A 14,725-nucleotide genomic window follows, 5' to 3' on the forward strand; every position below is an offset into this window, starting at 1 on the left:
AATCCTGGTCACTATACTGCCTCCCCCTGGTCAGCCGGGGCGCCTGATGGAGGAGAAGGGAACTAGTTGGAATAACGTGTTCCTTCCACGCGCTATGTCCAACCAGGGAAAACTCCCCCCTGTCGGGTGATAAGAAGCGGCCTGCTTGCTCCTCATGCATTGAAGGAGGCATGAGCTTCAGCTTGGGCTCTCCCTAGGCTGGCAGAGGGTAGGTAGTGCCCAGGATTACATAGGCAATTGGCACTGGGTGAAAAAATGTGGGTTACAAAATCGTGGGATAAAAATTATAAAAAAAAAAACATATGTCCTTGACATAATATATATATTTTGTTTTAGAAACATTGCACTATAGCAGTGGTTTTCAACCAGCGGTCCGGGGACCACCAGTGGTCCTTGAGGGAGTACCAGGGGGTCCCCGGCAAAATGAGTTAATAGCGTCACAATCATTTTTAACCGCTTAGCTTTGGCTATTCAAAAATAGCAGATCTACTGAGCTTGTAGATCTGCTATTTTTGAAAAACCTTGAAAAAGTGTGCATATCTTTGATTATTTATATTTTTTAAAGCGAAAATTAACTGATATCTTTGCTTCTGGGGGGGTCCCTCCCTCCCTCCCTGGCACAAAACATTTTCAAATGGTGGTCCGCGGCCAAATGTATATCAATTTAGAGGTCCTTGGGATGAAAAAGGTGGAAAACCACTGCACTATAGTGTTCATTCCAAACCAATGGAATCCATTTTCTCCTCACTTCAACTTGGCACAGACACATCACGGCTATTCAGGGGCCGTGGGCACCTCCTGGTGACAACATAAACTGTGGGTGAGGACTATTTGATGAGCGGCACTGCGCTGGGGAAACGGGACGAGAGATGATGAGGAGACGGCAGAGAAGAGCCTGTGAGAGAGGAGCATGGTGAGCCAGAACGATGTCACCGAAAACATAATCACCATCTGTTCCTCTCTCTCTCTGAAGCTTTGATTTCAACCCAACATCTGACGGGAATATCGCTGTTCGCCATGATATTCGTTCAAGCTGTCTCTGTGTGCGTGTGTGTGTGTGTGTGTGTGTGTGTGTGTGTGTGTGCGTACGAGCGCGCGCACACGTGCGTGCGTACTATACTTGTGGGGGCCCAATATCCCCACAAGTATAGCGCTGTATGATTTGAGAAGTAGACATCGTGAGGACAATCCTCACAAGACAAGAGAAATTGTCTTTTTATGGTTCAAACAGATTTGTTGAGTACGTTTTACAATTTAGGAAAACATTCTGGTTGTGGTTAGGGTCAGGGTTAGACATGTTACGCCAACGGAGCACAGTACGTGAGTAGAATCAGTACGTGAGTAGCAGCACGCGAGTAGAATCAGAATCAACTTTGTCTATTATTGTCACGTCACAGGTCTACAGGTGCTATAACAGTGGGTGAAATTCGTTTTTTGTGCAAGCTCCATCGTTTTTGTTATCGCCATAAAAAAGAAAGGGAAGACGACGAAAGGGGTGGGGGGGGCAAGGGGGAAGAGAGATCAATCAATAAAAATTAAAAAAAATAGCTACATATTTACATAATGATAGTACCTGAGGTGAGACATAAAGTGTGGTAAGTATCTGATGTAAGACATAAAAGGTGCGTGAGCATAGCAGCAGATATATACTGTACATGATATGCTATGGACGTTAGTTAAGGTGCGAGAAAAAACTAAAGTCAGTGCGTTGTACATGGGATTAAGGTGCAAAGTGTCAGCGTGTGTCGACCACATAAGGTAACTGGCACTGTACGGACTCTCAGCGTGCCTGCCTGCCTGCACCTGAATGTGCATGTTTTGGTATGTACCTCCTCGTTTAATAAGCTCTATGCACAGTGTACAAATGGATCCAAATGGACCATTATGGGTCCATTTAGTTCCATGTGTACACTCTCAGAGGTACACACCCGTAAGGGGTCATTTGGAACCCACTCAAGGAACCATGAGGGTACCTGGCCCACACTTTGAGACCCACTGGTGTAGCAGTGTTTCCAGTGAGCCAACATGCACAACATCAGCACCCTGACTCTGTTTGACGAGAATGGAACAGAGCCTTCATTAGTATAATTGGTAAGACCTGTGAAGGAAGCAAGGAGGAGGCCCAATTTCGTTCCGATATGGCTGCTGTGCATAGAGCCATATCAGGGTGCGTGGGATGCGGTTAAAAGCCTGTAATATACGATATACAGTATGACACACGGTTGAGAGAGTGCTACAGAGGACGGTTTATTTCAGTGGTTCTCAACCAGTGGTCCGGGGACCAACGGTAGGCCTTGAGGGGGTTCCAGGTGGTCCCCAGCTAAATGATGGAAGAGTTGGTAACCAAATGGACCCTTATAGATCTTTAATTCTTGAGAGTGTAAAATGAAACAAAAATGGACTCTTACGGGTCCATTTGGTTTCATGTTACGCTCTCAAGAGTTACATTATTGTTAAACATTTGCATTAAGGAATTGGTATTTTGATCAACGTTTGCCTGTAATCACTCACTATTGTTTTGGAGTTGTTTGCCCGCCATCCGTCCCTCCCAACTACATTTTACAGTGGCATAGTAGCGCAGACATGTCTTGGGCAATGTTAAGTCAACCTGGTTTATACCCCTCCCCGGCGTCCCCGCTGCTACCAAAAGACACTTGTTGACGCCCCTTCAGGATTTTTGGCACGCTCTATAGGGAAAAAAAACTCAGACAAGCAAATAAGATAAGTATTAAAAGCAATGAAAACGCAAAAATAAGAGTTGAGATCAAACGGAAAAGCAATTCTGAACAGGCGGGTTTCCAGGGCGGTTTTGAAGGAAGGGAGTCTCTGATTAGTTTGGGTTGTGCATTCCAGAGGGAGGGGCCAGCCACAGAGGCTTGGAGAGGATGATGAGAGGATGATGGAATGGAGACTGAGCCGGAGGCAGAGAGGAGGCAAGATGTGATGCTACTGAGCAGAAGGATGGAGGAGTGTATGGATGGATGTCATGCTGTTTAGCCAGCAACACGTTTAAACAGCAAGTGTGCGCGCGCACACGCACACACGCACACACACACACACACACACACACACACACACACACACACACACACACTTTACATCCTTTCAAGTCAGACTCACTACGACTGCTACCTCTCAGCACTGGAGCAAATGACATAAAGTGTAAAAAACTAAAAAATAATAAAACCACACTTCGCACTACAAGTGTCTCACAATGTTGTGAGTTTTGAGCATTCATATTGTCTGCAACTCGTCGACAACAGGAAGTGGATGTAGTCTTCTGCATCTTCCCAGCCAATCACAGTGCTCATCATTATATTGAGTGTCTGTAAAATGTTTTTTTTTTGGCAGAGGCCCATTCTTTGTCGATTGGACAGGACGCCACTTTTGTCGCGTGACGCCTCGGTCGACACTTGTCGCTCAAAGCATAAATTGGCCGTAACACACTTCACTCTAGAGCTGCAACTATCCATTATTCTCTGAGCCAATTTTTCAATTGATTACCTTTTGATTAATGAAATTAAAGCAAGGTTTCACTAAGACATGTCTTACTGAGGATTACTTTGAATGTTGTGTACAAGCAATGTCACCTGCAAGTCCTTTATTGTGAAGTGAGAGTTAGTGTCAAGTTAAACACAGCTCAGTGTCGTCATGGTGACAGTGACACAATTAGCATGGCCCAAAAGTTGACTAAGTCACACATACACACGCACACGCACACACACAGAGTGCATTTATAGACAGAGAAGACTTGGTCTTCTTAGGAAATTTAGATAAAAATAAACCATTCCCACCAAATATCTCATCCCCTATTAATAATACATCAATCATGAATGTCAAATATCTCCCTCCTGGGGCATCGATTAACCCATTAAGACCTGGAACGCATCTGTGTCACTTTAGATTTCTTTGGCTATACAAAAATAGCAGATATACAAGCTCATAGCGCGGCACCGAGTGCCGCGCTATGAGTTTGTAGATCTGCTATTTTTGAAAAATATTTACTTTTTTTTTTATAGATTTTTTTCAAAAAACTGTTTCGAAAACATTTTTAAGAATCGCCTCAGGTCTTAATTTAAGCTGCAGGGTGAAACACAGAGCGACTGGGTTGCACAGAAAAGCCTGCCGGTACTCAACCATATGTGGAACAGACCTCTTCACAGGTGTTGACCTGTGATGACGCGTGGAACTGCGTGCTGCGGAGGGCTCTATTGTGACCCGATGACAACCTGAGGGACAGAGCCATGGCAGAGCCACCATGATGTCTCACACATTGCTTTCTTCTAATACTCAACACATTAGAGAGCAGTTCACTGTGCAAGATGGTACATGATTGCAAGTCAAGTGCAATGGAGGAAACAATCACAAAAGAGCTACTACTCCTAACCTGTGCTCACTTAGATCGGCTAACAGTGGAATGCTGTCCGAGCCTTCCCTTTAAACATCTTGAACAACGCTCCACACATCCTAGACTCCTTTCCCTTCCCGAAATAGTCTTGCGTAGCCATGCAGACAAATATTCCACAATCTCCGATTATCGCATATCCCTACTTTGTGCTAGTTTACTATGCAGATATAACTTGGTTACTTGTTCTCTTGTTTTGTTTCTTTTTATTTATTATTGTTTTCTCGACCACAAATGTAGACGGATTTATTTCGACGGATGCTATGGGTGTTGTTTACTGACTGGAGTTCCTGTGTACTTGTGCGCTTACTCCGATCTCACACTTGTAAGTCGCTCTGGGTAACAGTGTCTGCTAAATGCGCAAGTTGTAAATGGTTTATAGCACCTAATTTTCACACTTTGCAAAACATAACGCTGCTAGCACATAATTCTCACCAACCAACAAAACAACAACATTGCAAAACAGTGGCCCTTAACCGCAGTGGTGTAAAGTAACTAAGTGCATGTACTAGAGTACTTAAGTATGATTTTGAGGTGCTTTTACATATAAATTCACAGCCTAAAGAGGATCCAAAGACACACACCTCCATTCAACCTTGTCCACAGTCAGGCAAAAACAGCAGCCAATCGTCTCGTTGGAGAAGCCTGCCGTCGATTTTCACAGTGTGATGCTTTTGACACGACTGGCATTTGATTATTATCTTCTAATGTGTGTGTGTGCTGTGATGATCGTCTTTGTGGATATCAAGCGCGGCAGCCCGCCGTGCCCCCCCCTCTTTGAACCTCTACTCCCTCGCCACCTCCTCCCTCGCATGCAGTGACAGCCGTGACACTTCCTACACGGCGACAGAACTCTCATTATTTGTGTCGGCGGTGAATCACCTTCATCAAACAGCGGCATAAAAATGCTAAATGCATTATGGGGGGAAAATAATATTAGACAGGCATGTCATCGATTTCTGCTACAGGATTCTTAAAATGTCCTTGGCTGACTTGAAACGCAGACAATGTGACACGAATACAAGGCACTGATTGGATTCTAGAGCATGAAGAATTATTAATACTGATCAGTGGGAGCAGACTATCAGTATCAAAGGCAAGACCACTAGATTGCTGAACAGTTTCCACCTGGCTACCATCATCAGACTGTTGAACAAGACCTGAACGACACTGCATGTCACCAGGCTGGCCTGAAGAAATTGATATCGTATCTGTGTGTGTGTGTGCGTGTGCGTGTGCGTGTGCGTGTGCGTGCGCGTGCGCGTGCGCGTGCGTGTGTAGGGATGGAGCTCGTTAATTTTTATTGATAATGAGCACCTTATCGAGCCTGCTTATCGAACCGAGCTTTTATCGAGCCCACTATCGATCTTTTTCTATTATTAAGAAAAAAGACGTGAGACGAAAAATTCTGAACAGAACCGGTATCTTTTTTTATTGGCCAGTTGTCACAGTGAGTTTGTGGCTGACAACTATCTAAAATTAAAATGACAAAAGTTAAAAATATTTTTGCCTATCATTAAAACAACCATTCATATAATGTGCAATAAGTGTTAAATGGCTTTATATTATGAATAGTACTGTAATAATTACTATAAAATCTCCATGTCTCTTCAACTCTTTATAACAAAAAATGCATATTTATTTTTTCTATTTTTTCTTTGTTTTAACCAAAATATATCACTCGCACTACATTTTACTAGGGCCTTCAAATACAGTACTTTACAGAGTAACAGACAGAAGGCAAGTGACCTTTTTACTTTTGGAAAATAATATTGAAGAAACGGTTAATTTGTGTACTGTCACTTTAAAAGCGCAATGTATACTTCATCGTACGACGGTGTCACGCACCAAACATAGCCGATCTCCAAGCTCACACTGCGTCTGTTCGCACCACGTTGTGAGCTTGTAGATCTGCCATTTTCGGCAACGATAGACTGAGGGACGGACACGCTCAGCAACACTAGTTATTCATTCACAGGGAGATCCCAAACGGATTATTATCAATTGGATAATTAAAATTGTCAACGGAGACTTGCTACATTGGGTAGAAGAGGACGAGTGAAACTTTTGAGCGTTTCACTCGTTAACGCCATTGTTTCACCGCTGCACCGCACATGTAAACACAACAACGACGCAACCACCCGAGTGTACAAATGGAACCAAATGGACGCTTACAGCCCCCTTAAAATAGTGATGTAGTGAGCCAATAAAATTCCTCTTCCTTGTTAACCAGGGCAGCGCTGTTTGGCACAACTTGCAGCTATCAATACACTTTTAGACCAACATGTTTGTGCCAGCGTGAGTGATTAGATTTATTTCTTGATCGCCTCTTGTTTTGATAGTTTAGACATGACGTCAGGGGCCGCTGCACTCGATAACAGGCTCGACAAGCCTAAAGCTTATCGATACCCGGGTCTCGATAAATTCATGCCCGGGTATATAATGTACCCGGTTTTCGAGCTCCATCCCTATGCGTGTGTGTGTGTGTGTGTAGGGCTGACAAATGCAGTGCGTCTCTAAAAACAGCACAGAAAGGGAAACCAAACACTGCAAAAGTCCACTTTGCCCATTCAGACACCCAGAAAGTAAACTCCACTTGACCGAATATTTTTCTTACTTGCCCCAGGGCAAGCGGCAACCAGTTAAAGGAGCAGTTCACGCAAAAAAATAAATAATGTTACGTTATATCAATTACACACCCCATGAAGCCTTGAATTCACCGAGATGTTTTTTTGTTTTTTTGTCGCATTCCAAAGCCAATAATTTGATGACCGGCGGCGTCTCCTACCGGAGACATTAGCATCTTTCCACCAGGTAATCAAATGATTGGCTTAGGAATGCGACAAAAACATCTCAGCAAATTCAAGGCTTTGTGGGGCATTGATCGAAAATAGGTTCTTTTTGGGTGAACTATTCCTTTATGTGTCAACCCTTGATCATTGACCTGTGGCCCATTGACCCCTGCTGTGACCCCCTACCTGCTTGTCCTTGTCCTTGGCCTTCCCGCTGCCCGCCACCCGGGAGGAAGAGACATCACGGGGGATGACAGAGATCTGGTGCAGTGGCATGTTCATCCCAGCGGGAGCCACTAGGGCGGCGCTCTCTGCTCACACACACACTTCCTGGTCCGTTGCTATGGCAACAGGCATGATGGATGGATGGGTCTGAAGCGCTACTCCTGGCCCCACCCACCTGTGGAGGGAAAAAAACAGGAGAAAGAGAGAGGCAGGGTTAGATGACCATTTCTCAGTTGGGTTTTGCAACTCTGAGTGGACAAATGGAACAAAAAGGGGTCTGTGGGCTAATGCAGGGGGTCTTCAACAGGGGGTCCGGGACACCCTTGGGGGTCCTCCCAGTTACTACAGGGGGGGCGCAAAATCTTCATGCGACAGGAAAATCACGTAGCCAAGAATTGCCGATTTACAAGCTCACGTGTCTCAACGTGTCGCAGAGCTTTTAGATTGGCTGGTGTAGAGTGGTTTGGTGTAGAGAGAAAGAATCAGACCAAGCATAGAGCAAAAGGTAAAGTTTTTTTTTAAATTTACTTAAAAGTACCAAAAGTAAAAGTACTCAGAATATCCCATTCCACAAGTCTTTTCAAACGTTTTAAAAAATGTGTCACAATCTTTCAAAAACAGCAGATCTACAAGCTCACAAAGTGTCGCGATGATACACGTTGTGAGCTTGTACATCTGCTAGTTTCGAATAGACAAAATGTAAAATAGGGCGTAACTGGTTGTTGCATGTTTTGTAATAAAGATTCCGCACATTTAGAGATAGATGGGCAAAATGGGCATACTCAAGTACGGTAATGTAAAAGTGCCTCACAATTCCACCAGTTCTTGAGTAAATGTACTTAGTTACTTAACACACCTGGATGTCTCATTCTAAAGATGACATCAAAAGAACGAGCCCTCAACTCCTTCCTCCGTCTCAGAATGTTCATCCCAGGTCCTGAGTTTGATTAAATTCAGAGTCAAGTCACCCTTCTCCTTCACGTCTCATTACAAAACCACAGATCTGATCATAGTGGGCCCTAGCAGAAAGCAACTGAGAGGTTATCCTGACCTCTAAGTTACAATTCTCTCCACTGACAGACACTGGATTTCAACGATTCCGGTTCCTTAACAAATCCCTCTTAACAGTCCGATTCCATTTATCAAAAGCAATTTAGATTGACCAAAGTTGGAACAAGAGAATTAAGCAAATCCCCGGAAAACACAAAACTTGAAAGCAACCTTTTCCAAACTTATAGGCACTAGTTTTCCACTGCAAAAGATAATTTAAATAAGCGGGGTAAACTCCCAATTAAAACTTTATAGATAATACAAATGTATAAAAAACAATGCTGATCTCTCCTAGTCGCAAGGGAGGGCCAACCAACCTCATTATACAGTATGCAGTGATGGATGTAGCTGTCGCCCGTTATACATTTGAGGGCAGAGTGATAGATTGAAAATCTAAAAATCTAAATCGCACCAGTTTCACGTTGATATATTGACGTTGATACATCATGTGATGTAATTTTCATCAAAAAAAGTTTTTTGAAAAAAATCCCCCCAAAAAATAGCAGATCTACAAGCTCATAGCGCGGCACTCGGTGCCGCGCTATGAGCTTGTATATCTGCTATTCTTGAATAGCCAAAGCAATCTAAAGTGACACAGATGCGTTCCAGGTCTTAATGGGTTAAATCATGTTATTGTATTTATTTCAATGTGTTTTATATTGTTTGTGCTTTTATTAAAACTCGGCACCACTGGAAAAGCGGATCTCAGCCCTCAGGGTGCTTTCTCATAATTGAAATAAAGGTTGAAATGAAATGAAATGTGGTTCCATTTATACACACTCTCAGAGTTACAGGTGTTCATTGAAAATAAAAAAAGTTTGAGAACCACCAGTATTGTAATTGTATAGCAGACGTGAAGTCCACCACATACCAGAAATATGTTTTTTAGTAGCACATGCATTCCATAGGGCTGGACCACACATGGACACATTCCTTACTTCCTTCACAGGTGTTACCAATTGATTGATTGATTTAGTGTAGCACAGCTTGTGGTTCTCAAACTTTTTACATCATCAACTTGTGACGGGCGTTGTCCCCCGCTTTGTCCCTCTGTCTCCCTCGAGTAAAAGATGAACTATTTCAAAAATAAAGAAAATTAAAAAATATGTATTTATAGGAGACAATTATAGTGTACTAGAGTTTCGGGGGGCTACGCCCCCCTCAACCCCAGCCGCGCACGGGGCCCAGGCGTGTGTATATAGGGGGACCCAAATCGCCGGAGTGAAACAGTGGAAAAGTTTTTTTGAAAAAGGAAAAAATTTGAAGAAATAATATTTCTTATGTTTCAGGGGGTCCACAGGGGGTCCGCGGACCCCCTGATGGTCCACTGACCCCCTGTGGAGTGTTGGGACGCGCGGGGACACCCCTGGAACATTGCGGACCATTTCGGTGTTTTTTTTTTTCTTCATGAAGGTGGTTGCTTGTTTCTGGCGCAGGCTGTGCAAACCTGGCAACCCAGCGCATGCTGCCGCACGTTTAAGTGGCGTAGCGTCATGAGGGTCAGTGGGGCCGTGGCTCGGTCAGTGAAGACCCTGTAGTGCGGATGATATGTGGCATAGAGGGGCAGATTGTAAATCCACAGAGGAAACATCCGTGGGCTACCATTGGTTCAGCGATGTGTGCGGTCGCCCTGCGGCCCCTCCTCCTCCACCAATGTGCAGTATTGAGAGCCCTGACGTCACAACAATTGGAGCGATGGGCACTGCACTGTGGTTGGTTAGGGTACACCTAGGGCCCAGGTAGAACCCAGTTAAAGCCTGCATGGGCAAACCCAGTTAGGACCCGCCTTGGTCCCACATAAACATGGCTAGTTGGGGCCCACCTAAGGGCCAGGTAGAAGCTACTTATAGCCTGCATGGGCATCGCAGTTGGGACTGAAGTGGATGCCGCTGACATTGCTGACATGGGGTCCATATGGTTTAGCCCACCTTGAAACCATATGGGAACTACGCTGGCATGCTGGCTGTAATGCAAACGCTGCATCATACCTGCAGTGTGTAGTTTGATGTTGTGTGTGTAGCAGATATACCTGCAGTGTGTAGATCAATGTCCATAGGAAAGTCAATGCCCAGCAGTGTTTTTTTTCCCCAGCAGAGTTTCTAGTGTCTCTGTGTCTCTCTGGAAGAGGTTGCACATGAACTCTGCAGCCGCACTGAGGCGCTCCAACACAAACACTCTGACATTAAGCTGCTTCACACAACAAACATCAGCACCACGCTGCTGTTTGTCCAAAAGACACAATATCTGCTCTCCCACCGACGTCATGTGTTCATTTATCGACAGCCGTACAGACTCCTTTTGACACATTTTACGTCGTTTATCCAGCTCTCACTGACTCTCCACATCGGGCTGTTATTTTGCTGCGATCAAGTCAACGATGTGAGAGATTAGTTATCACAGACGGACGGACAGGGGGTGAAACATAGTCTTGCGCCATGCCTTTCGGCCTGGCGGAGACAATTAAAAACCGAAAGTAAAGGAAATGGCCATTTCTGCAACAGAAGTAGTCAATAAACTATGCTATGAAAACATGGGCCACATTGGCAAAGAATGTAAGAAAGAGGCAATCATGTAGAAAATAGTCGATCTCCAAGCTTACAAAGGCTCTGAACGTGAGGCGTTTCGAGCTTGTAGATCGGCTATTTTCACAATATTTACTTGTGGAACGGAGTCAAAGAGAATGGGGGGGTCCCAGATCAAGTACGTGTATTTGGGGGGGGGGGGGGGGGGGGGGGGGGGCGTGAAAGGGTTGATAAACACTGCTGTAATCGGAGCGAAATTATCTGAAATTACTACATGACCATAATGCAGGCTAACATGCGTTGCACGGGGCGGTCCTGCCATTACGTTAGTTACTGTAGTTGCTGTGGAGCTACATAGTTCTCCAGAAGACACACACAAACATACACCATCTACAATGGACGAACTGAGCAGCAATATAGACATTCACCACACGAACGTGCATTGTTGACAAAGTGATTACACAGCCGCTGCAGGCATGACAACCAGGTTAGCGTTAGCGACATGGCAGCTATCACAGTGCCCTGTCCGTCGTGCTGCAACTGCCTGTGATGGCTACAGCAGTAACAGCAAGCTGTCTGCGATGCCATTGTCTGGAGACTGCTCTTAGCGTGACACGACCAATGAGAGTGAGCGCTGTAGTTGTTGCTAAGATACGGTGGCGTCTCTGCCCCATAGCTTGTAGATCTCTCACACATGATTGGCGTAGGCTGCGTTGCCAGGTCTGACTTTGTGTCTAAGCAATGGTCGGCTGATTTTTGCGTGCCTTTGGGCTCGTTTGCATTGTGCGCACGGCAGCGCTTGTTTAGCGTACGTCAGCGCGACGTGGCAACGGACGTGGCAACGTGAAAGGTGATTGGCTGGTGAAAAGAAACACCCGACGTTACACCAGAAATGGTGCCTGGAGAAAATGGTGACCAAAAAAAAAGTTTGGAAAAAAAGGAAAAAACCCCCGCAGCGGCTGCGTGCTGTTGTGGTGATGAGGTCGTGCGCACGGTAAACGGTACGAAGCTGCCTCCCCTTCCGTTTTGTCCGACATTTGGTGAGTAGAATTAATTATGTTGCGCGGTGGAAAAGGTGTATTGAGCAGTGAGATGTCCCCTACGCGAGGCGTAAATTCAGCGCGGCCGGCGTGGCGAGTGAGTTGGCGACATGTGGTCTGGCGGTGCGTTGTTTAGTCGATAACAGAGCTGTGGGGTGTGGACACCGAGGGTGCGGAAGTTGGTCGGCATTTATATAGTTAGATTAAGGCGTATAATGCTTATTAGCCAGGATAAAGCCAAGGGGGGGGGGGGGGTGAATACAGTGCATATTTGTATGTACTGCGTGAGGACTGGAGCTGCAGTGAATAGACAAAGCCATGTATTGATTCTCCAGCATACATGCGTGTGGTGGAGACAGTTACACAACAGAGGTTATAAATAGACTGTGTTTACTTCTGCTAGAGCAGGCCGTCTGCATTGTCACTGACATCAATTAAGACTTAATCACATTAACCACTTGAACCCCTGCGTCCGTATTCTGGGGGGGGGGGGGGCAGTTGTAACTCAAATCCAGTTCTCTAAAGCCCTATTCGCACGGGATTAGTATTATGTACAGTAGGGACCTCAGGTGATTTGTAATAATTACGGGGGGACGTCTGTTTTTTAATCCTGTGCGAATAGGGCTTTTGACTACGGGGGTTTAGGTGGTTAACCCTCTCTTCAGGGCAAATAAAAAATAACTAAATAACTGAAATAAAATAAAGAAATAAAAAAGTTCAAAGAACAAATCTAAATTGTTCAATCTTTCTCTTTCTTTCTTTCTTTTCCCCACCTTCACCCCACTTCATCTGTAAATAACATACCTGTTGATGCAACTGAGCTTTCTACCAATATGTGCTAAATCATGTGTGCGTGACGTGACGTGTGTTGTGATTTGGTGTTTCTAGAATGGCAGGTGAGCCAGTAGGATACAACAGCAGTGCCAAGCCAGTGGGAGGGAATCAATTTACATAACGACTAAATTGGGAAGGGAAAAAATGTTTTAAAAAAAAAATTGACTCTTCTAAATTAAATTAAATAAAACTTCACACAGGCTTCAGTAACTAATTACCACTGTCTGACTGGCTGCAGTTACATGGACTTAATGGACTACATGGACATGACTGACTGATGTTCCCAATCAGGAAGCCTCAACAGGATGGAGAGCTAATTAACACACCTGTTAATTAACCCGCCTGTCTCAGCTCTCAGTGACCTGAACGACTGCAGTCATCTGCATTGTCACTGGCAGCAATATTAAACACATGAACTCTAGTGTCCCTAACCTGGGTGCCAACATTCGCCACAAATACCACACCGCGTCACGTTGTGAGCTTGTAGATCGGCTATTTCCGGCAATGAGATTTGGTGTAGCGGGAAACAAGAGGAGGTAAGTAGAGACCTGGGGGGACCCTGGTCAGTTAAGTATAGGGTTTAAGTGTTTTCTTGCCTACCTATGTTGAATACACTTATTGTAAGTCGCTTTGGATAAAAGTGTCTGCTAAATGACTGTAATGTAATGTAAAGTGGTTAGCACGTGTGTTCGGGCTGGCATACACACAGCAGACAATGCTGGCAGTCGTGCTTTCACATCAGTAAAGTATAGAGTAAAGTGTAGCTAAATATGAGCAAGATAAACAACACTATAATGTTCATTAATCTGTTAGTTTGCTCCAACTAGCACAGAATCGGTGTTAGGATCATATATGTAGAGTTCAGAATCACAATCAGTATGATTGTCACATCACAGGTTTACAGATGCAAATCAGTGGTTGAAATTCGTTTTGGAGCCAGCTCTATTATGTAATTGTTTTCCATTAAAGAAAGAAAGAAAGGGGGGGGGGGTTGGGGAATAGAGAGGAGGAGAAGCAAGATATCCATCTATCAGTATGATATGACCCTGAGTTTTCATTCTAGGTCAATAAAGAGTTGACATCGTAGGTGGGAACTAGGAAGCAAAAAGCTGACACTTCTTCTGACACTCCCTTCATTTCTCACAGCGGTGGAGAAATACACACATACTGTAGCAAGCACATGGCCTTTTTTTAGCTTGTTCCGATCTGCAGCATATTTCATAGACTCACACACAGGTCTCTCTCCAGCAGGTCAAGACCATTCTGGCAGCCATCCATAACCACCGTTCATGCTTGTCAACTTGTGGACGTTCACAGGCGGATTATGAGACAACAGGCCCCTGGGCATGGACTTGTAAAAGCAGGCAGGTACACCGACATGCAGTCAGCACCGCAATAACTATGGTGCAACTGCAAGGCATAGGCTACACATAACGCCAACACCATATTAACACATCTGCATGTCAACAGCATTTTTGAGATTCCAGTGCTGTTTTGCACTTGCATGTCCCTCTAAAGTCCTATCTAATCTGGCGGGATAAACATGCACATAAAAGGTATCACCATGGTTTCTTTCTTGGGACATCTACAAAGTGAATGTTTAGGCTATTCCCTCAGCTTGCAGTAGGACTTTGTAGCTCCGTTATTGACATGCTTGTGTCGCCCACCGAGACCCCAGGTAGGTAGATAAACATCATCTCTCTCACCACTCCTTCTAATCTGATTCACATCCCCTGCAAACACCTCATGCCAAAATGCCACATATACAAGACAGGGCTGTAAGTGAGCTGGTGTGTGACGTAGGCTACACGCTCCAGGGTGTACGCAAAACTAAATAGCATACTGTAGGCTGCGTGA

At 44.7% G+C, this 14,725-nt stretch overlaps 1 protein-coding gene across 1 annotated transcript in view; it reads right to left on the bottom strand.

Moving 5' to 3' along the window:
• marchf8 (membrane-associated ring finger (C3HC4) 8) overlaps window positions 1-14,725 on the bottom strand; it is a 162,155-nt gene that overhangs the window by 115,358 nt on the left and 32,072 nt on the right. Inside the window, exon 2 of the mRNA XM_084075781.1 lies at window positions 7,384-7,597. Within this exon, the coding sequence (XP_083931907.1) occupies window positions 7,384-7,479 (96 nt within the window). The 5' untranslated portion in view covers window positions 7,480-7,597. The remainder of the gene's footprint in view (window positions 1-7,383; window positions 7,598-14,725) is intronic.

Source organism: Gymnoscopelus microlampas, assembly GCF_963454915.1.
Source record: "Gymnoscopelus microlampas genome assembly, chromosome: 13".
NCBI lineage: Eukaryota > Metazoa > Chordata > Actinopteri > Myctophiformes > Myctophidae > Gymnoscopelus > Gymnoscopelus microlampas.